We start from the raw sequence: 23954 nt of genomic DNA, 5'->3' as shown, positions 1-23954 counted from the left end.
ATTGTGTTACTAACATGAAATAAAAGAAACAGAAAAAAAGGGGAAAAAAAAGAATATCAAATTAATGTCTCTGATGTCAAAGTTACTGGGGACTTGGAGAATTAGAGGCTAAGACAAATCCAAAAACTTGGTATAACTGGGCTCTCAGGCACTGTGTGATTTCCTGAGAAGGAAGCTGTCTGCCTCTCTCCTAGGTTGTAAATGGCTGGGATGCCACATTGACTACCTGTGGATATATGGGGTTACCACCCTGTGGACATACACCCTGTTGGCATGGTAGATATTTTCTCAAAAAAAACCCCAAACCTGTATTTCCTAGTTTATATGAGAGGTTCTCAGACTGACAATAACCACTGTGCAATAACGTAAAGGCACTCCAAACTATGGTACCACTATAACATGTGGACTTGCTGCTTCCTGACAACAATTCCTCCTGTTGAAGTCACAGTTTAGAGCACCTCATGCTGTCTGAACTATGGACTCTGCAAGTGGTTTCAAGTTCCCACACCTGAGATCACACACCCCAACCACATTCACTCTCCATATCGAGGTGAGAGTTACATACACATCAGCTCCTCCATGTCCTGGTTTCTGTAGGTGAAAAATCAAGGTGTGAAGGCCTGATGGAAACCATGATTAGAAAACTAGGAGACTGAGACACGGCATCAGTGGGAATCTTCAGTGGTCAGTTCTGTTCAGTCTCAGATCCAGATAAAAGGGCAACAGACAGAAAATGAAAAAGAATATAGTGGACTGATGTGCCTTAGCATTGTCTTTCCAGAAACTGCAGACCAATTCATAGGTCAAGAGAAAGATCAGAGAGAAGCAAGATAGGAAGACAGAAAAAGAAACCAAATCAAGTCCATCCAGGAGTAAGAAATTAGGCAAAACCACTGTTCTTTTTGTTGTAGTGCAAACAGTACTGGGCTCAGATCAGGGAGAGACAAGCAACACTGAATATTGTTGGTCAGCTACTGACATTTGACATAATCCTATTACAATTGCCCAGAGAGTGCCAACAGCTTGGGCTGTATTTATTCATAATTACACATAATATTAATCCCAAATTAACTTCAGTGAACTTCTACATCACAAACAGGTGTGATGAAAAGCGTACAAGGTCATTAAACAAAAATAAAACATGCTAGAGAAAATATATTGTGGCATTCTGAAAGAATCTGCTCTTCCTTCTATTCTTTCCCATTTTCTGTGAGATTGTCCTCCCAGCTGAATCTCTAAATTAATGATGTATAAAATGACTTTGGGTCATGCTGAATTATAAGAAAAGTGGGTTTTGTTGTGTCCAGATTGTGAAGGATGAACCAAAGAGAACCAAGGATTTTCACAGAGTTTGAATAGCTTTTGTGATGCCAATTCTTAATATTGTAAAACTGCCTTCTTTTTCTCCCTCTGTTCTCCCTTGTCCTCATGATATAGCTTCCTTTTTTCTTTTAAATATGTATTTCTGGCTTTTTGTTTTCAAATGTAGCTTTTACAGCTTTGGTACCACCTGGGGAGGAAGAAGAATTACTCAGGTTCTGAAGAATTACTCTTTTTCTGACTGTAGCATGGGTCCCTCCATGGAAGAGAACTTGGCCAAATTGACAATGGTACTTCTCTGATTTTCTGTGGGTATCTCTTTTGGTCACAGTTCAGATTTTTCTTCTTGGCCAGAGGCACATAAAAGAACATCCCCTGACCACTAATTCTGATGAAGAGTTCAGGCTCTCAATACCAAAAGACAGGCTCCTATCTATGTATATGTATTTATGTATAGGTGGATACATAAAGACAGATTACAAGTATATAATGGAGCTCAGGTGTAAAGCATATGCACTTATATAAATATATTCAAAGTGAATTTAAATTCAGTGTAGATATGCCCTTTACTATCTCCCTGAAAACTTGTCTTCTTCAGGGAACAAACCAACAAAAGAAACAACAAAAGATGCCTCAAAAGAACATCAAGTGTAAATACCGATAATTTTACTTATTTATTTAAATGCATAGATGTTACAAAATAGATCAAAATGATGTACATTTCTTTATAGTTTCATAGCATTAGAAGTTGAAACGGATACAAATTTATATCTCAGGTATAACGTATATAGCATCATATGACAATATGAAAGAAATGTTATATTGATAAGTTCACTGCAAGATGTGTTACACAACAAGCTTTCTTCTCTGAAAAACCAGATACAACCCCACCCACACAATTATAACAAAATCTAAACAAGAAATTATGAAAATATGTAATGAGAGGGGGGAAGGACATTTCACTGTATAAACACTGAACATTTTTTTGGCTTGGGTTCAGATAGAAAGCGTAGAAATGTCATTATTTTCAATCCTCAATATCTTCAATCTTCAGAAAAAACTTTCCTTATCGCATATGGAAAAAAGCAGCTGTAGATAGTTTGCTTCTTAAATGAACCCTGCCTTTAAGCACCATTTCAATTATGTAAGAGCACCCTACATGAAACAAAGATGTTTAACTCCTCAGAGCTATTAGATTCCAATATTACCATTCACTCTTAAGGAACAAGTTTATTACCTTAAATATTGTATCTAAGATACTTCCTGACTTACATGACAATGTATCAAAGCTGTAGCGAGTTTGCAGCATGATGAAGAGCCCAGTGATTTCAATAACAATTGCTGTTGTGAGCTAAACATATAACCTGAGGGATATTCCCTATCTTCTCCTGCTGGCCAAAAATACCCCAAGCATAATTTATATGGCTTGTCAGTATAAGAAATTTTTAAAGAATTTACAGCCTGGTTGCCAAATGATAAGGTGCCAAAAACTGGAGGAATCATAAAATCTTTTTCCATTCTGAATTTTGGTTTTTGGCAGAAGACAAGGAGATAATACTGAATTGCAACCATTTCAGTCTGGTTTTCTCACACTTCACACTCAGGGGAGCTCAGCAAAGTGGGGGTAACTATCAAAAGTTTATGTCTGTTCCATTAACTTGTGTGAATTTAAAAATGCATTGCCTTGTAATATGAGCCAAAGCTTCTTCTCTAACAGAAAATAAAAATATTCTGAGGGAAACTCAGTACATGAAGGTTAAGCAGCAAGAAAGTCTTGAAATTATCATTAGTAATGATTTTTTTTTATTTTCTTGAATTAACCATATGGGCTGTTGCCCATCTGTTGAATTAACCAGATGGATTCTTGCTATCTTTTTTCTTGATTTTCAATTTATTTTCTGTTGAAAGAAAGCAGTTTGAGAAGGCTGTGATTATTTCAAGTTACTATTGACAGAAGTTTAATGTTCTCCTTATGAATCCAAATGGGAAGGTTTGTGCACCTTGAGACCATCAGACCAATTATGATCTGACAACCAAAGCATACAAATTTTCTATTTTGCACATCTCTAAAAAGCACCATAAAAATGCTGTGTGTTTGGATTCTATGAGATCATTTCATTCTAGATGAGGAAAGCAACAGTTTTGTCTTGAAAACTTAGCAATAATGGGCAAATTTCAACAGCAATTTGGGCCTTTAAAACTCTTATTTTATTAGGAATTGTTAGAATTTAGTATCTGAGTAATAAGGCATCACCCCCCCTGCTTGTCAATAACTATATCTGATTTAATGCCTCTAAAAATTCTTCTGACATCTGAATAGTTCTGTTTTACCTCATACTCATAAAACTTTGTATGATAGGTAACCGACAGCCAATACAATTGTGACTGAGTTCTGTACTTACAATCACATAAAACTAAGAAATGGTGGAGTTATGCAATGGACCTCATTTCTCAGAGAAAACAAAGTCATGTGTCTTTAAAATTAAGGCCAAAAATTTTAAAGGAAACAAACTAAATTTGCATGTGCTTGTTTTTAAAAAATCCTAAAACCTTTTGGATTCCTATGACATCAAACAAATATATTGGCATTCTCAACCACAAGAGGGCATCCATGCTTGCAACCTGATCCTTGAAGATCATATAAACAGATATATCTATCTACCTATCTATCCATCTATCTACAGACATAGATATGGATATAGATACAGATGTATTTATTTCTGTTGGGTCCCAGCTGTGGTATAGAATACATTTGCTCTGGGAGGTTTCCTCTTTCAGAGTCCCATGGTATTTCCCAGTGTTAGTAGGGGATAGCACATGATGTCTAATTTTGCTGTCTGTAAAGCTCTCATGGAATCCAACTTTCTCACTCCTGCAAAAGTTATGTTAAACCTCCCACGGTTTTCACTGAGGCCCGATCCAACTCATCTTGAATTCAGAGGGGAACAAACTGATCTCAGAGAAGAGGAACACACAGCTTCCCAAGGATAAGTGTGCAAGGTCAAGTCCAGATTTTCTGAAGTCATTTATTACCCCAGAGAGAGGATTTGGGATCACTAAAACCTGCTCAGCATCAGTCTGAAGTCATGACTGTCAGAGGTCTTACTCTCCCCATAATTTGTTCCACAGGCACTTCACTGTTGTAATGAGGGGAGGGTGCTGTTTGTTTTGGTTTTGAACAGGAATACATTTTCCTCTCTGATGCACATAAGTCTCATTAAAGCCTGAAACAACCATAAAAAGGAACTTTGAAAGCAAATCTGGCCTAGCGATAGTAAATGATATACTTAGCTGAAAAAGATGTCACAAACACTGGAGTGTATATGGTAATATTGGAAGTAAACCTCATCTTCCACAAAAATAACATATAACTTCAGCACCAGGTTAGCACCAAAAGGTATCAATTGCTACCCACATCTTAGATGTTTAAATGAGGCAAAAAACCACAAGCAGATATTCTAAACAACTGCACTCAATAATTAATGATATCAGTTACTTCATTTTTACTCTTATGCCTCTCACAGTATTTTTAACAAAAATATTTTAGCCATATTTTAGTGTGTGTATACTTTCATAATTTTATATTTAGAACAGAACAAAAGTCTGAGATAATTTCTCTGTCTTTAAAGGCACACCACTCTGCTCAGAAGGAATTAGTACAACCTTCAAGGCCAGCAAGAACAGCAGCTGGGGGTAGTTTGCCTCAGCATAACCTTGAACTCATCAAGAATTTTTGTCAGCATGTGTCAGAGCAGATATACTGCCAAAGACATCTGAAGTCTTCCGCACGTTTCAGTACTTTTGTTCTAGCAGCACTTGGTGTCAGGTAAACAATCAGGCAGCACTGACACTGGCAATCAAAGTAGAGCTTTACTGGTATTGTCATTACCTAACCCAAAAGAAAAAAGATGATAGAAATTGGGGCGATTCAAATAGGTAATACAGAAAGGCCTTCAGTAAACTACTTATTAAATAAAGCTGAAGGGCAAATTTTGTGTGGTAACCAAATATCTGATGAGCTGTAATCCTCTCTGTTCAATGACAAATATTCAGCTAATGCTTGAGTGGCTGGTTTTATCAGGAGCTGCTTGTATGAAATAGCTTATACCCAGATAATTTTTTGCTGCTGTCAATTACAGTGTGATTACAATAGTTAATCCCTAGCACCATTATGGGATGTTGTGAAAAAACCTGCATACCTGTTTGTTAAAAGCAAAGTTTTCTATATCCACAGAAAACAAAATATTCCACAAAATCAAGGTATTTGTAGCAACTTAAAAAGTAACAGATACGATAACATATATACCCGTTATAATAATTTCAGCTGAATTACAGAATTATAAATTAATTTACAATGTCTAGTCCTGTTTGGAAAGTGTACCATACAACATACAAGTTGCAAGTTCCAAAGTGCATAGTCATTTATTGTTAGACCTACTGTTGTAGGCTCCACGGCTTAACCTGAACTTTTGCTTATGCTCTGCTTCCTATCTTGTATTTAAAAAAAGAATAAAAATTCTGAAAAAGGCTAGATGCACTGTTTTAACTGTGCTGTCTTTACCTCTAAAGAAGATTTCTTATGCAGGACAAAAATGTGTTTGTCCCATGCATCTTTGTCAAAAACTGGGCTGGCTGAGGGCTAGTGACCCACCTAGTAGTTTTGTCTCACTGAATTCTTTCAGTGTGGACATAGATGATGCAAAGAGGTTGTGTTTCACTCCCAAAACAGGACTGGATTTTACTCAGACAAAGTGTTTGACTGATTGATCACTGTCCAAGTCCAAGCCCCTTTCAAGCCAAAAGGAAAACCATTTATATTGCAACTGTTAGAATAAAAGTTAGTACAATATTACAAGTGTCGTTCTTTTAAAACATAGACACATTTTAAGACAATATACTTGTCTAGTTATTGTCCTGTCAGATACAGAAGTGTCACTAACCAGAAATGTCTGAAGGGCCACAGATCAGTTGCTGACATTCTCCGAGGGATCAGATGATGGATACGTGGAAGGGGGCTGTTACGTTTCATACACTGTAGAGCCCATTCCCCCCACACAGCTATCTTGCTGGAGAAAAAGAATAACTAACATGAAGAATTCAAACTCTGATCTTTCTTTTTATATCACCATGTGATACTTCATATTCTGGTGACAGACTGTCTCAAACACCCTCGAAAGGACTGAATTAGTGACTTAAAGACACATACATATGTAGCACTAGTGAAATTATCCTCTGTTGTTCTGCTTGCTCTACTCAGTATTGCTTTTCAAAGTTCATAAACTTCAGAGGTCTAAATGTAGCAGTGCAAGCAGACTAAACACATATATTTAAAGTGGAGTACATTCTGCCCTGTAATATAAAGCCAAAACTCGAGGCTATTTCAATGACACAGTAGTTATGGCAGACATTCGATTTCCTCCTTTTTATAATCTGTTTTTCAAGAAAACTACTTGTATAATAGTCTAGCTTAAAGTGTAGGTCCTCTTTATAAATGTTCTAGTAAGCACCCATAAGGCGTTCAGTTTTTGGCAAGAAAGGTATGAATAAACAGATTTGGTTTTTATTAATTCATTCAGATATTTTCAGGAAATAGCGCAATATGTTTTAAAGGACACTGCCAATTGCTTTAGAAGTTTGAAATTTTTGTCACAAATCTTTATGAAATTTTAAAGTCGCCTGATGTCTTTTATTTGGAAATCCTCTTATCTACTTTTACATCTGATCTCTCCTTGAAAGTTTCACATGGCTGAGTTTCAGTCAGGGGGATAGCACATATACTGGCAAACTTATAGTGTAAAAGACACTATGGATGTCATGCATTGATATATGTTGCTTTGTAGCAATATATTTCTTTACCTTCCTGTACAAGAATAAATATACTGAATAATACAAGAATAAATATAATGTTGCTGCAAAGCACCATTATACCATTATGACTGTGTTCAGAAACACAGGAAGGTAGAGTTAGGCTGTGTTATTATACCAGTATATTTAAAGTGATGTAGCTTTCTATCTAGTTAAGACTTTAGGCATGTGAGTTAACAGCCACTGCATCTTGGCCAGTGTGGTTCCTCATTCTCTCTAATTTTCCTGTCTGCACACAGGCATCGTTGATGATAGCAGCAGCCGTGTGCTGAACTCTTGGAACGCCATAAATGAATTGATGTTGTGCATGAGGTAGGTAATATCCTGCAGTTTCTCTTGCACATATGTTTTCCTCTGCTCAGAGTCCCATTGACATTGCAGGTGAAAGCACAGGTGTAAATGGGAGGAACCACTAGGAGCATGAGGACAATTTGTTGCTTTGCACGTCACACTCCATTTTTAAAGCACAGTATTAAACAATGACCCTTCTCTTTCTGGAGCTATTATTTTTAAAAGGAAGTCATATTCTATGTTTTAATGTGCTTTTAATAGAACCTAATCTTCAGGAAGCTACACTTGCTAAGGTGAAAATTAGTTTGCTCTCCTTTAACAAAATGTTAATCTAAAAGGGTTAATGTGAGTCTTAAATCCCGAAGTGTTAAAACCAAATTATACTATATTTTGAAAGCTAATTATACAAAAGCATACAAAAAGAAAACTTCAGAGTATTATTACAATATCTCTCTATATATAATATGTGCAAAATTCAATATACAAGCTTCTTGTTTCTCATCCATGTTTTTTTAAAAATAATGTAAACCTTAACTTATTTAAACCAGTATAAGTAGTTTGATGTTACTCCTGGGAAACAAAGATTGTCGGTACAAGAACCTCCATAGCTTGGAGGACAAGCTGAACATGGGACTCCTACTTTATATGGTGCTTCTCCAATCCAGTTCCCCCTGAAAACAGAAAAGGAAAAAGAATGCTTAGTAATTTCAGAAAGAAAGAAAAAAAAATTGATTAACCATACTTGTTTTGAGTGATTAAAGTTAATGTCTTCAGTGATACCTTGTAAATGCCCTGTTACTGAAAACATAAGTTAATATATTTCTGTAGGTTACTGACAAACGTTGATCTACTGATTTCCCCAAATCAGCAGGAGAATGACCATGTCACCTCAGGCCAGTGGTCCATTCCATATCCTTTAGTCTCTGCGGTGAAGTCCCAGTCTTCTTGCTTTTGCTACAGCCAAGTAATTTCTGACTCTCCAAGCCTGGGACAGAGTATTTTTTACCAGAGGGCTATATTTATGAGAAATTAGCAACATAAGCATTGGTGCAAGGTTTTTCTTGAGCACTTTTTTGTCTGGCAGTTATCTTAAAAGCATGTTTTTGGAAGGTGGAAAAACAAACTGAGCGAAATCTTATTCTTAGGTTGCACTACCCTAGGTCCACATTGTGAAGCTCTGAGGCTGAATTCGTGGTTAGAGAAAAGGGAAGATGAAAACTATTTGCACCAGTAATGCATTAAAAAGAACTGTATTTGGGCATTTGTAGGGGTCTCATAGGTGCTAATGGGAAGAGGAGGAGGGCTCCCATCTGGTGAATAGAGCTGTGTAATAGAGCCCGGGGGGAAAGGGGTACAAGTCTGGAGAGTGGTCATGTGAAAAGAGGTAACTCTGAAAGATCTAGGAACATCTGAAAAATGCATCCAGACTTTTAAATGCTTATATAAACCCCAGGCTTTTAGTGATTCATGTAACACTCATGATGTATGCAGAAAGTAAGTTAAAATTAGATTTTTATTTAAATGTTATGTCTCACTGAGCAGAGAACTTTCCTCTAGTTTGCATGTGACGTGGTATAGCAGTGAGTAATGCAATTATTTATGAAACATTTTCTCATCCCCCACCTCCCAGCCAATAAGATTGGATCAAAAGCCCTGGTCTGGGTTGTGCCTTGGAAGAAAGTAGGAATCTCTCAAATAATTTGCTCATTCCTACTTCTCTTCCAAATGGGTACAGCAGACTGAGTGCTCAGGAAATATATTTAGTTTGATAACAGATATGGAAATCCAGAAAGAGTTTGCTGAAAGCTGATTTCTGCTTCATTTTCCATGCAATGCATGGCTGAGTTGTGTGAGTCCATTAGATAACCAGGTGCAGGGCCTTTCTAAACTTTGGAATTATCCTCCTTAACTTTTTTTTTCCTGATTTCAGAAGCATAGATACTTTTCAGCTGGCATCAGTGAAAATTATTGGAGTTCTAAATCCTAAATCTTTGCCAAATTCCAATCTTAATAACTCGAGTCGGGGCTGTAATATTCACTCCCTTCTTCTTCAGAGGAGTTTCTGATGTGCTGGTTACTCAGAAGGACACAGCCTTTATTAACTGGCAAAAAAACTTCTGCATGTATGCCCAAGGACTCTAAGCCCAATGTCCTTAACTCAACTAAATTAGTTCTTAGGAATATAAACTTAAGCCAGGCAAGACCACTCAATATCCTTTTTGTGACTGTGCAAGAACTAGATGTGAAAAACCCGATTCTACCACCTATGTATCAAAGGTCTACTCAAAAATCTCATCCAGCAAAGAAGCTTGTAACTCCAGGCTTTGCTTTGCTGTTTGAGAAACAGTGGGATTTTTAGACTGAGAAAATATAAAATGTCGTTAATTCATTGTTAACTGATACACAAACAAAGCATCAGTTTTCAACAATGCCTAATGTATAAAAACATTCTTTTCCTATGTAGGAACATGAGAGATGTATTCTAGGACGTTTGTAATTTTTAATATTTTTTTCAAATGGAGATATATAAAAATAATATTTGGGTTTCTCTTATAAACTTTGATTTCACCTTGTCCATGTTGTGGAGCTAAAAGTCAGATACAATTTTTGCTGCCTGATTTTTGCTCCCTCACATTCATTTCTTACCATGCTTTTCTAGTAGATATGAAAGGCAAAAGGGCAGAGAAATCTCCTTGATTTCCAAAGGTGTTTTTTTTCCAAGTAAGTTTTCTTACTAAATCTTATCTTTTTTTAAGTTGCAAAATCTTTATAAATTCTTTTACTCATGTAACAACTAGAATAATGACATATTCTTGCATATCCTTTACCACAAATGGACCCGTGCCACTGAGAGTTTGTGGAAAACATGCTCAATTAATTATACTTAGATTCCTAAGTACAGAACTATGGCTTTGCCTAATATTATACAGTCAGAAAAACCAGCCATTTATACTGTCCATGCTGCTTTTGAAGCACTGGTCCAAACCAGACCTCAAATCGAAGCTCTTCCAGAGCCACATTTTATTGATTCATTCTGCACCCAGCTGTAAGCTTGGGATCACGTCTAGGAAACACTGGGAGAAAATTCATTTCTTCATTTCAACCTAACAGAGATCTCTGCACAGCTACCTGATATAGGGCCACCTATGGGTGTCTATGACCTATGCTTTGAAGGACCCTAATATGGAAGGCAAGATGAGATTTGTAGACGCTGAGCTTAGGTAGATGGACTTTGTAGGAAACCTATGCTATGGATGCCCTTATGCAGCATGGTCCCTTATGCATGCATGCAGCTAAGGTATCTTGTGGGCAACAACATGTGTTCACACTAAATCAAGGGTGCAATCTACAGTGGGATTGCTTACCTGAGGAAGTCTAGCTCACCATGAGTATATACAACAGAGTGAAGAAATAATGAATTGAAAGTAAAGTGGAGTCAGCACAAAGCAGGAAGACAAAAAGAATTATAATAATAATAACAACGATAACAGAAAACAAGTTTTTGGTTTTGTTCCATACGCATCAAATTATTTCCCATTCTTCCTTGTATACCAAAGTCATGCATTTTCTGTAGGTTCAGTTGTAAAGTTAGAATGAAGGAGCAGCCCGCAGAAAAAGCACAAATAGAGGTCAAGCTGCAGAAAAAGGAGTAAGCAGTCCTATGAGAGGACCAAAACATGCATGAAGTATAAAAATAAACAATATTAAAAGAAAGCAACTCACTTTGGGGCATAGTTGCATACCAAGTAAACAGCTCGTCGCCAAACAGATCCCCAGACGTTCATATTGTGGCATGTGTGGATTGCGCAGCCTATACGATTGGAAGTGGCCCAAACCATCTGAATAAATATTTATTATTGGTGAAGTCCAAATTGAAAAGAAATATATATATATATATATATACACATTTATTTGAGAGAGAGCTATAAATACATCACAGAAAAGTCCAGCTTTGGACGGTAGATTTTGAATAGAAGAATGTAATTTATATAACCTGTGTGTAATGGGTGCACATGGGTCCATAACATCGCATGGGGCACCTGGGGTTGCAATCTTGAGGATAAGGGAAAGCATAATCCTTCACCTCATCATACCATGGCTTTACCAGCTGGAGAATAGATCGATACCTGGGTTTGTTCAAAAGACAGAAAGAAAAACATGGCATTTTAGATTTAGGTATTTTGGAACTTTCTGCTGCTCATCCCTCTGATGCAAGTCACCTAAATACACATTTCTCCATGCATCACTAGGGGCACAGTATTAAGCAATAATACTCTTAAACCAAATGAATACAGATGGATATCAATTATTACTAGAATACTGGATGACACTTGCATCAGTCTAAGAACTGGATCTCAAAGGCTGTTCGAAGGCTGACAAAATAACTGTTTTGTAGGGTATCTGCCTACCTTCCCGTTCTTACAGACAGATTCTGGCCCAAGAATCTCAGTAAGTAGGAAGGTCCATGGTCCCAAATGCATGTAGCAGCCCAAGCCTCTGCAGATCTGGCAAGAGTTTCATCCCAAACCTGACAAAATGAAATATCCTTAGCAGTAGAACGGAAAAAAACCAAATAGCGATCACAGTGCAACAACACAAGAAGCAAGTATCTTAAGTCACAAATATACTGTCATAATACATCAGATCTGTAACCTAGGCAGAGAGCTCTTGAATTCAGAAAACTGCGGGGCAGCATGTACAGGATCTAACAGGATTTGCCCTAACGCTGGACAGAATTCCCGCCCACATCATCAGAGGAAGCCAAGTATTCAGATCTCTCCCTTTTTTCTGGAAAAGCCCTTCCCTGAACAGGCATTCTCCTACCATTTTTCCTTCTGTGTTGATGAGATCCATGTGTGGAGAGGAGTGAAACATTGGATGGGACTCAGATGGAAGTTAAAGCGAAGTAGAGGCACACAGGGAAGAATAATTGAGCACAGGTATTACATACCCCACAAAACCCCAACACATTTGAAATAGGATCTCAGAAGTATCTATAGCCAGAGAGAGTGTGTGTGGTAGCTTTTCATATTTGAGGCCACAAGGTCAAGAAAAAGGATTCCACAAAGGCAAAGACTATGGATAGTTTCCAGGTGTGGTGTGAGTTTCACCACCTTATTCTTCATGGGAGCTGACATTGCTCCCTGCCTGGAATAAAAAGATAACAGCTCTGTAAGAAGAGACAATTTGACTTCTTAAGTTCTCCTCTTATGGTAGGAACATGACAAGTGAACTTACTGTCTCCTTTATATGCTTTCCCTGCTCACTTACATGCTTGATTTGTAACGCCACTGTGTTCTCCACAGCAAATAGGCTTGCCTCAGCAATAATGAAGATATCAGCAATAGAACCTACTGCACCACTGGAGCTCCAGATAAAGAATATCTCACCGTTATATTACAAGTACACACAAATCCTAGTATATCTTAGTGTTTGACTGATAGCCAAGTAGGCTCTAGATCCTGGAACTAGATGTGCATTTTGAATACCCCGGGGTGGAGTGTTTTGCTGCAGGACAGGTTTAGTCAATTGCAGGTAGAAAGGCAGGAGCAGAATGTAGTAAAATTGCCTACCCAGCCCATCGCAGCTTTTTAAACACAAACCCAAACTCATCAATCTTGAGTGGCTATGAAACAGAGGATGCTCTCTGAGGTATGAAATAAGAGGCAAAGTCAGAAATAAACTTATCAAAGGATAAGGTGGCCCACATCACAAATATTTTCTGTTCTATGAACTAATAATGATTTCTAACGCTGAATTCATAGTTTTAATTTTGCAAACCTGCGGAGTGAAAAGACTAACCACAGATCATGGACTAGGACAGTAATTCATGCCCTGACTCTGTCTGGTAGTTTGCGAAATTTCTCTAAGTGAAAAGGACAAAATTTATTAAATTGTATGAAATTGCTGTGTCATTGAATCAAGCTTTTGCTAATATGGAGTGGGTGAGGTACCTCCTAGATTAAAGCTGAAGAAGTGCAACAGAGATCAATATGAACCCTTAACACAAATGATCTTCCATTCAAGTGCAACCACCTTAGGGAAAGTAAGATGGATGGTGCTTAAAGCAGAGCAGATTTACTTTACACCTGTTTGTAAAAAGTCCCAGAACAAAGTCAAAGCAAATTGCCAGTAAAAGGACAAAGCAGAGAAGTGTTAGGAAGAAGCATGCCAAGAAGGAATGGTCTTCAAGCTAGGGAATACTTTGACTTCAGCTCTGAAAAATGAAGGGAGTTTCTCGGAGGAGTTAGAGGTAAGTCTATAACTTAGGAAGAGAAGGCTCAGTTGGAGCACTAGGGTACAAGAGAGAGGACTTGGGGCTGCTATGGCACCATCCAAACCCCAGGAAATGCTCCAGGGCCAAGGAGGAAGAAAACTGTGTACAGACATTTGTTCTGCTTTGTATCTCTGATGTTAGCTCTGTGTGGCCAGCGTAAAAAAAACCCTTTATAATCTCTGTGGTACATCAGTGGTCCGAAAAAGAGGGCTTAAAGAGGGGGCAACAGTAGGTACAAGCATAAAAGTGTGCCGGGGAAGTGTGCCTGAGAGGCCAGCGCCACAGTCGGCGTTTGGAGCCTGCCCAAGCCCAGGGGAATGGAGGAGCACATGGATCCAGCGCCTGGGTCCAGACACAGCTGCCTGGTGTGCATCCATAAGGGGCAGCTCCGCCAGGACTGTGACACCCCATAAACACCCTCCTTTGCTGGGATTAATCATGCTTCTGGCACGAGCGCTCCCTGCCAGGAGGCTGAACATGAGGTTTGCGTGCTTGCTCCCAAGTGACCTGGCTGCAGTCCCACAATAATCTAAATGTGTACTGTATTTGCACAAATAGCACCGAGCTCCTGATTTCCACCCAGCATATTTTCGTTGCCTCACAAAATAGTATGTTAGGTGTTTGAAAGAAATGTGGAGACTGGATTAGGTTTTCACTATTAATGCCCTCTCTAAACTAGGCACGGCCCCTGCCTTGTACAGTGAGCGCATTGCCAGTCCACTTTCATTTCTCCTCAGCTTCATTTTCTGGTTCTCAGGAATCGTCTGCAGCATTTGATTGGTAAAGTTTCAGGGGGTCGCTTCAAACTCAGTTAAAAAGTTGTGGGTTTGGCAGGTAAGCATTACTGTGATACACAGTATGCTCTGCTTTCCATTACCTATTCACTCTTGACCACTCTCTGGACATACGAAATTTTTGGCAAACATAAAAAAAGAGAGAAAGAGAAAGAGAAAGAAAATAACCACTGAAAAAGAAATAAGGGGAAGGGGAGCATATGCAGCATCTTTTAATTTCCTCCTTTCCTTCATTAGCAGGCTGGTGAAAAGCCTTTTTACAGACTCCCTTCCTGCTATGTAAATCTTTTGCATTTCATGGGAGAAGATGAAGTGCTTCACCTTCCTTATTTTATTTTATTTTCCTAGAAGAAAAGGTGGTCTCAGTCCCTCTAGGACTAGGTCTAGATCATCTCCATGAGAAAAGGCAAATAATTAACATAGGCTGAAGCAGAAAAATTATCTCATAATGACCTAAAATGTTTTAAACTGTAAGAGACTGTACTGTTAGTTCACCCCTTTCAAAAGAAGTCTGATCCTGAGTCTGTATTAATTTGTATCTCAGTTCAGTCCCCTGTTTTGGGCATGTAAGAGAATAGGGCAAAGACATTTAGATTTTTGAACCCACGAGGCTTCATTGTTGTACATAGATAAATAACACATAAAGAAATAGAAAAATATCCTAAAAAGAGAAACTGAAGTAACTTGAAAGCCAGAGGGACAGTTTCTATATGAGGAGGAATTAAAAAGCTCAAGGTAATTAGCAAAGAGTTTAAAAAACCAGTGTGATAAACGAAACTATAAACTCTGAAATTATGGCCAATCCAGTGTTTCTATTAAACACGTTAGAGAAAGCTGCCTGACATGAACACAAAATTGCAAAAGGGAAAAAGGACAAAGATTTGCATACTCAGTGGGTCAAGATCTGAGGACGTGACTCATCCTCAAATGCTAATCATGCAAACTCCCAGTGCCAAACTGCGCTTATTCTCTCCCTGGGGATAGCAAATCTTCATTTACTAGGTCGTTAGTAGTTGGGGAAGCAGTCACCTTCCTCCCACCCAGTACAAAGATCCCTCCCCAAACTCTCCAGATTACTGATTTGATCCAGCATGGAAACCCTCCCCACTCCTCAGCTGGGTCTAACTGAGCTGCGATAGAGTTAAAGCGTCTCACCACACTTCCACTGGCAACTTGAAGTGAACATCCTTTGGCCAATTTATTTTTCTTTCCTCAGCCAAAGATTATTTTCCTAGAAAGCTGTCTGACTGTGCTCTCTGCACCGCTCCCTGCAAAACTACACTTCAAAACTACACTTCACTTGAAAATTGTCAAGTGGACTGAACAGAGGGAACAGGCCAGTGCTTCTACGTGGGGAGTTTCAACACCAGAGACCACTTTATGAGGCTTTATGAGGAGCTCTGGGGTGTCCTCTGCACTCACACAGCACATGCTGGTTGAGTTAGGACTAAAATCTTAGCATTAATAAAGTCAGTGGGAATTTTGCCAGTGAGGCCAGAATTTCCCCAAGATGGTTTTTTTTTGTTTGTTTCACTCTGTAAACAAATAGTAAAATGAATTCTTTTATTCCTATAATGTATAATAAGCAATGGAGTGTAAAATGAAATCTCTTTAATGTTGAATGAAATTTCTTGAAGCCCAAAAAGCGAGCTTCCTTCCCCAAGGGAAGCCTTTTAATGTTGTGGGTCACAGTTGCCTCATACCCTTCCTTTCTATAGCTGTCTCTCAGTTGTTCTTAGGTAATGTATATGTAGAAAGGATGGAGTTGCCCTTTTGTTCTTTGTTGGAACAGCTTTGTTGGAACAGGAGGTCCTGGTCACAACTATACTCTTAGGTATTAAAATGATGGTGAAGCTGAACAAACATTATGATGAAGAAAAAGAAGAGAAGCAACTACAATATTACAAAGATCTGTCCACAACATTCATTGAAAAATAACTGGCTGTTCCCTTCCTACATTGATAGCTATGCTTTAATTTGAGGAATGGTGTACATAACCATTTTTAACTATAATTTGAACTTAGAAACACAGTTCTTCTGCTCATTCTCATTACAGTCAAAATTGTACTCCTAATATCAGTCATTTAAATGGAGTAGCTTTCTCTTGACACCCTGCTCAACACACATCTTAAGGGGCAAACCCTGTTGCAGAATAGGAGATAAAGCTGAAAGCAACAAGGTACTTCAGACAGCAACCTCACTACTTTGAACCATTGAACAAGTTTACCAAAACAAATTAAATGGAGCGCTTTTAATCCGAATCACTTGTTCTTACTGCAAACTTTCTAAAGGACTGATGTATTACCGCAAACATACTGCTACTCTGGGTACATTTACCCTGTGGTAATTTAACTTGAAAAGTAAGAAGTTTCATATTCCTAGTTTTAAATGCACTGCTGCAACATCTATTAGCACAGCCTGAACATGCAAACTTTGCTCACAACATCTGTCAATGATGGATATATGAAGTCATGGTTAAATTACACTGACTAAAACAGAGGAGGGATTCAAAGCAGTGTTCTCAGGATCTGGAGCCCATCATTGGTGCTAAAGAAACATCAGGCCTTCGGATTTTGATGGTATCAAGGAACGGTGTCATTTGGGATTTGTACCTTTATTAAAGCAGGGGGCATATATTCACTATAGGCCTTCAGTATGACTAGGTGAAATAGTTAATGTCAGACCCTCCTTAAGGACCTTCCATTTTCATTGGTGCACCTCTCAGTGTCGCTGCACAACAGGTTGGAGTCCTTTTAGTCTGGCTTCATAATATTTGTACTGTGTAATTACATAAAGGTTAGGAAACTAAATCTTTTTCTTGTGTAAGGTCTGATTCAGGATCTCTGGATATCAGTGAAGCTCATGACATGACTGTGTTTTTTCCTTAAATTAACCTGTCTCAGTAAGATGGTCCGAACACAGGCACCACAACGTTTCTGCCTGGAACCAGTATTAAAACACCGGGTTTCAAGCTGAGTTTGTGAGATGTCAGTTTGCAGTCCACAGGTCTCTAGGAAGCAGTCCGTGTCTCCCAGAGCTCAGCCTGGCCATCCAAAGGATGCCAACACCTGGAGAAAACGCTACATCAGGTCATTTTCTGAGATTTTTCCATAGCTGGAAGAGCTAGAAACATAATACATAATGTAAGTGTATTTAATGAATATTAATTTAATAATTTGCTGAAATAGGAGAAAAAGCTCAATCACAGAAGTGGCCATGTATGTCTATTACTTTAGCTTCTTGATCACATGCCTTAAGGTTTCTCATTGCCTTAGAGAACTTTTTAAACATTTAGCAAAAAGAGAGGAGAGAGAAGGTTTCCTTTGTCTGTCAAGGCTTTCTGTCAAGGCTTTCTCTCATATTTTGAGTGACGCAAATGAGTTCTGGGATGTTATAGATCATCCACAGTATCACTAGCCAAAACTGGCAAACAAAAGTCAAGAAAGGAAAGGACAAATGTCTTGGAACCTCACATAGACCCTTGATGGATGCTTTTATTAAAAACAGACAATCCCTACCCCTGCAAGTGTAAAACTGTTGTATTCCTAAATTGCTTTTATGTATACCAGAATATTTTAATGACTTGTTTCCCATTTCTGCAAGAGGATATCTCCTCACTATTTGAAAAATAAGCAGAATTTCAACATTTCATAATTTTAAAATGCAAGAAAAATCTGTCTGCTCTATAAATATCAAAATGGGCATCCATTTCTATTACATCTCTTCAACACACTGTCAAAGAAAAAAAGAAATATAATTCATAATTTTCACTTTCCATGTTGCTGATACCTATCCTCAGATTTATGATCTGATTGGTAAATTCTGCAAAGCATGCCATGATTTTTTTTTTTCCCCCACAGACAGCAATTACTGGCTTCTTCCAAAGTCATCAGTAAGATCTGTCAACACTTTACTGCACTTACTTTCCTTAAGAGTGATGTTACATTGTCTTTTTCTGATGACTCACTACTTCAAAAGTAAAAATAAAGTACATGCAGGTAAAATGTTTATTTCATCTTTCTTACAGGTAGACAAAAAGGACTGATTCAAGCAGTAGCATACCTCCCAAGTAAAACATTTACTTAAACCAGTCATATCTTTAGATCTGAAAAGGTAAATTGAAAACTAATATTTTAGTTGCCCCCACTAGAGATGCCACCTGAGAAAGAATGACTGATACTGTCACCTGGAATCACACCCGTTTGTAAATTGTTCTTAAAGTTCAGAATTTGGAAGAAGAGGTAGTTAAGATCCATTTTTCCTGGAAAATATGGAAAGTGAGAAAAAAGTATCAAGCTACGCTTTGGTAGTCTGGTTCTTCATTATGCAATGTGTGGAGAAAGGAGGAGTATTATTCAGATGGGGATGACCACTTAGCCAAGGATGACTTTCCATGAGAAAGCTGAAACATTTTTAATTTAATTTTTTTCCTGATTTTCAGAGACAAAAATTAATCTGTTTTCAGATTAATCAGATACCTTCACTGACGTTCAGAATGCAGATTTCCAGTGACAAAAGAAAATACCTGACTTAGTATTGTTATATCTTTATGTATGCCTTGTATTGAGAGAGAGAGAAGAAAATCATTACCGAAGAAAATGGCAACGAACTCTCCTCTTCTCTGTAAGTACTCTGAAATGGTTATTAATGGCAACAGGTAGCAAGAATTTGTGATCTAAAAACACAGGGAGCAGAATACACAGTGATACACTGTATAAATGCTTTTCTCATCCTGTGTGGATATCTGTGTGTAAAGTGGATGTTTTTAGAAGCATTTAACTTTACAGCCCTCATTGTCGCAAAGAAAAGATGCAAAAAATGTGAGCAGTAGGAGTGCTCCTTCCCTGAGATTGCCAGCAGACAGATTGCTAGACAGAAGATACGGGCTAACTGGGGAATCCATAAAGATATGTTTTTAACCTGGTAGCTGCTAATGATCATTTTCACCTGGGGTCTGCTGATGATCACCTGGGGTCTGCTAATGATAATTTTCAAGCAATACAGAACTGTGCTTCCATTCTTCCTTTTACCATCATAATCCTTAATCTTTCCTGGCTCAGTTTTATTGCCAGTAGCAAGGAAGCTCCCCTCGCTTGCAGAAGAGTACAAGAGAACCTCAGCACAGCATTGCTCTGAATATTAAATACCAGCAGCAGCCCTCACTACTTTACTGTTTGGTTTTGTTGTTTGTTTTTTTTTTTTAATATGACATATCAGCTACGATAATATTCTGCATATTTCTCAGGGGTAAAACAAGTACTTTAAGCAAAACATACACCACCCAGTCACTCACTACCCTCCTACAAATTCCCTGTGTGTCCATCGGGCGAGGGCTGCTGCCTGTAAAGCCACGACAGCCACGGTGTGACTTCAGTGGGAGTGACAAGCACCAGGTACAGGTTTGAGCACAAATCCAGAGTGAAAAGGTGAAGTACGCTGGTTTAATCACTCTCCTCTTCAACAGCTTCTTTACACGACTGCAGTTACGTGGCAAGATTGCACATGAAATGTTGGGATATGCACTCTGAATACAGTTGCATGGCAACACTGTCACATTTTGCAGTGATAGAAAGTGGCAATTTGTTTGCCAGTTCTGGCACCGTATTTGTCGTTACCGTATGTTTACTGTGGACTCATATTAGCGTCTTCAGATTGTTATTTGGCACAAACAAATCTACAGTGGCTCCTATGCACCTCAGAAGGGTGGCCAGTAGGACCTTCTTTTAGCAGTGATCAGTCAAAAAATTAACCTGTCTACCTCAGACTTCTGATTTTATTCTCCATTAGCCCTGTGCTTCTGCTTGTTTGCCCACCTGAAGATCAGAAGCTCTCACTTCCAGAATGGCAGCAAGTGGGAAAGAAGAAAACCTCAATTCAAGCGATTTCTTCCTGTGAGAAAAACATTGGGAAGCTGAGGGATGAAATCCGACATCTCCAGCCCATCTGTGCAGCTGCACTCCACAGCTGCTAGTGCAAATCCCAGAGCAGATTAGCAGATGTAGGCTGCTACCCTCCAACATGCAGGTCTCGTCCTCATGGGTCATTCAGCCGTGCGGCCTTGCACTGGCCGTACTGCTTGCACGTGCGGTGGCCATTTCTCAGAAATCCCACAGCAGCGTGCAGGGCACACAGGAGTCCCTTGCACAACTTCTCCCCTTCTCTTTTGTACAGTCGAACCTGTAGCATTTTCAGGTTCAGAGACTTTACGTAGGACCCCCCACCACATCCACTACCCCAAATCTGGCACAAAGCTTAACAAAACAACCCACCAGCCCTTCTGCCTGCATGCTTTTTCAGCAGAGTGACTGAAAGAGCCTCGTCTCTTTGCCTTCGCTTTTTTCAATACATACTGTGTGATGAAAACATATGAGCTCATTGGAATTTATAGACAGATTTGGCAAACTTTATATATTTATTTGGGCTCTGAGATCATTTGGACTCTAGGCTGTCTCTCTCTCTCTCTCTCTCTAAGAATACGAATACTTTTTGCTCTTAACTGCCACCTGTTAGAAATTTTACTGTGCATACTGTGATTGGTGCCTACCGCATGTGCAAGTCCTTTCCCAAATGCATTAGGTACTAATTAGAAAGTTTACGCAGAAAATTGCCAAAGTCTACCCTCTAGAGAACAAAATCTTGATGGGAATCACAGTTCTGTACTTCATTCTTTTGCAAATAAATAGAGGGTTAATACATCAAGCTGCTTGTCCAATACTCCACTGCAACTCAAAGTAAAATTGTGCAAGGTTTTATAGTCAATTTACTCTCATATAACCAAACCTCCAAACGCCTGATTCACACTTCTGAAGGGCTCAGTATTAGAAGGTCTGTCTTACAGTAATCAGGGCATCACCAGACAGATGTCCAAGAAACCTTATTGCCAGAAATTCTTTTTGTATGAAAATTCAAGTCTACATTTTATACAGAGGTTTATATTCCTGGGTGTCTATTTGGTCCAAATTCAAAGTGCTATCATTTGAAGCTTGACCACTGCTAATAGTCAATTTGTTTCTTCTAAAGGTTGTCCGCATTTCTTTTCATGTTTGGCACCAGGCTTTTAAACAATAAGAAACAAAGAAAATTGGTAGGCTGTCAGATTTAATAACAATAAGCTTCCTTGATATGCTATTATTTGTTTAGCTTTTGGAAAAGTTAAATATCAGAGCTACATATCTTAAAATATTCAGTGCTTTCCTAACCTACTGCAAGGCATATTTTAGTTGGCAAGAGCTTATCTCAGAAGTGGTAACAAAACGGACCAAACTTTGTCTAGCTCCATGTCACCCTGACAATTGGTCATAAGTCTGAAGAGGAAGGTGTCTGACCTCTATCATTTTAAATATGATCAGAGCAAATTGCATTTTCTCAGAACGACAAAATGTGAATGAAAAATGTATTTCATTTGTGGCGTTTTGTTTCTCTTCTATATGCAAAATATCCACATTTTTTACTTTTTTTGTTACTAACCACTGAATTTTTCATTAAAACAAAAAATGTTCTTAATTTCTTTAAAAGTTTTCAAAGAAAATACTTATTATTTCCTAAGTAGCTCTAACTGAAAGATATGGCAGCATGACAGAAGAGAAAGCACATAGCAGCTTCTTCTTTCTGCAGGATAAAGAATAAGAACAATAGTTCTTTATTCTCAGAAGAAGAAAGCTCAATTTAAGATTCTTTCTCTTGATACAGATTAACGGATATCACCGTACAGATAGAGATGCAAAACCAGTTCATTTTCAGTTGAGTTAAAATAGACCTCAAACTCCATCCCAGGGCACCTGCAGATGCATTCATACATGGAGGTACCTGTGCTGAAGACAGTGTTCTGTGTACAAAAAGCAAACAAGTGGTTACCCTGGGGTTTCCACCTTTTGCTGTCTTTTGGATACTCATTTCCATGGACCTGGATAGGCTATTCTTCTTTTCAGATTTTCTTTTCAGGTATGGAAATGAGGATAAAAATGTTGAGAGGTTTAAGGTTACTATCATCTCCATTCATGTATGAAACGAAGTACTGTGTACTTTGGATCAAGATTCTTGTGAAAAATGCCCTGTCTCTGTTTTTAGCCAAGAAGTTCAAGAGGTGCTACATTTAATAATAAAGGAATGTCTAATTCTGAGGGCTCTGGGCAGGCTTCTTTTCTATCTGAGACTTTACTAGGTTGTTTTTTGTTTGCTTAAACTCCTAGAAGGCTTTCTGCTAATACTAAATTTAAATAATGTAAATATTCTCTTCTAAAACACCATCAAGATGGATGTTTTAAAATTCTTATGCATAAAACATTGGAAAGGAGCTCTAATACCAAAGCAAGTTTAACACAGTCAATACTTTATCACAATATTTATCAACAATAGCATTTTTGGGGAAGTTCTTCAGATTTTTTCAAGGAGCGCTTTTCAGGAAAGGTCCTTTCTGTTCAACTCTTAAACAGGTCTTCTGTCATTCACTCTGAACACAGCTGATGGCTTTTGTACTTCTTATAGCTAGCATCCACTTTGATTTGACCCTAGACGAACACCAGTCTAGTTACTGAGACTGACCGGGGTTTCCTAGCCTTTTGTAGACGAAACTCTGCTAGAAAAATGGGCAGCATCCAATGAGTAGTACAGTGCTGCATTATTGACAACGGTGCAGTAAGAAATAGAGAAGTGGATAAACTCACCTGTGAGGCAAAAGAGAGCTAGGTAACTCTATCGTGCCAAAACTAGCAGAAAGTAAGCTCCATCTACTCTTGCTCTCTTTCAGCTTACTGTCAGTTGCCATGTTTTGCCTCCGCTGCAGAAAAAGGCTGAGTATGCTGCATAATGACTGCTTCCTTTCAAAGTTGTCATGCAGACAGACACCCCTAACTGTAAGCATGTAAACCACATCAGTTCTTTCTTTTTCTTCTAATTTTCTGAGAGGAATGATATTCCAGAATTCATTAGCCCATGACCTTCAGACACTCCTGGTGCTGGGTTATGGCACCAGGCAGAAGGGACATACTCAGCTGGCTAAACAGAAACACAAGTGGTAGGAGGGAGAAACTGGAACAAGTGAACACATTTTACCATAACACCCCTTCTCATTTGCTCTCACCTCACTTGTGAATTCCCAGCACAGAGCAAGCTAGAAGCCATGGCAAACTGGGATAGGTGGACTACATGGGGAAGCTCCAAGCTCCTTGATATCTCTCCTCCCAGAAGACTGGAGTGGACTATACTTAGATTTACTTTGTGCTCTGGCATAATGAAAAGCAGATTAAGATCTTTGTACCCTGACTCATCATCTGATTACTTATTTCAACCTTCACCATCTATATAGGATTTAAGAGAACAGGGCTATTCAATGGAAAAAGTAGGCTGCCAGTAACTTCTTGAGTAAATTCTCCATTGCATTATGGCACTTGTGTCTTTAAACATGCATA

The 23954-nt window shown here is 38.5% G+C and overlaps 1 protein-coding gene across 3 annotated transcripts in view; it reads right to left on the bottom strand.

Annotated features, from left to right (window-relative positions):
- Positions 1–2022: 2022 nt before the first annotated feature.
- Positions 2023–23954, bottom strand: part of PI15 (peptidase inhibitor 15) — a 29261-nt gene continuing 7329 nt past the window's right edge. For 2 of the 3 annotated variants that reach the window (XM_075494832.1, XM_075494833.1), the window contains exons 3-6: positions 11886–12004; positions 11471–11603; positions 11200–11315; positions 2023–8147 (exon numbers count right to left, since the gene is read on the bottom strand). In XM_075494832.1, coding sequence (XP_075350947.1) covers positions 8012–8147; positions 11200–11315; positions 11471–11603; positions 11886–12004 — 504 coding nt within the window. In that variant the 3' untranslated portion in view covers positions 2023–8011. The remainder of the gene's footprint in view (positions 8148–11199; positions 11316–11470; positions 11604–11885; positions 12005–23954) is intronic. The other variant, XR_012774497.1, reaches the window with a different exon arrangement.

The sequence above is a fragment of the Mycteria americana genome, chromosome 2, assembly GCF_035582795.1.
Source record: "Mycteria americana isolate JAX WOST 10 ecotype Jacksonville Zoo and Gardens chromosome 2, USCA_MyAme_1.0, whole genome shotgun sequence".
Lineage (NCBI taxonomy): Eukaryota > Metazoa > Chordata > Aves > Ciconiiformes > Ciconiidae > Mycteria > Mycteria americana.
This window is presented reverse-complemented; position numbering and strand designations above follow the sequence as displayed.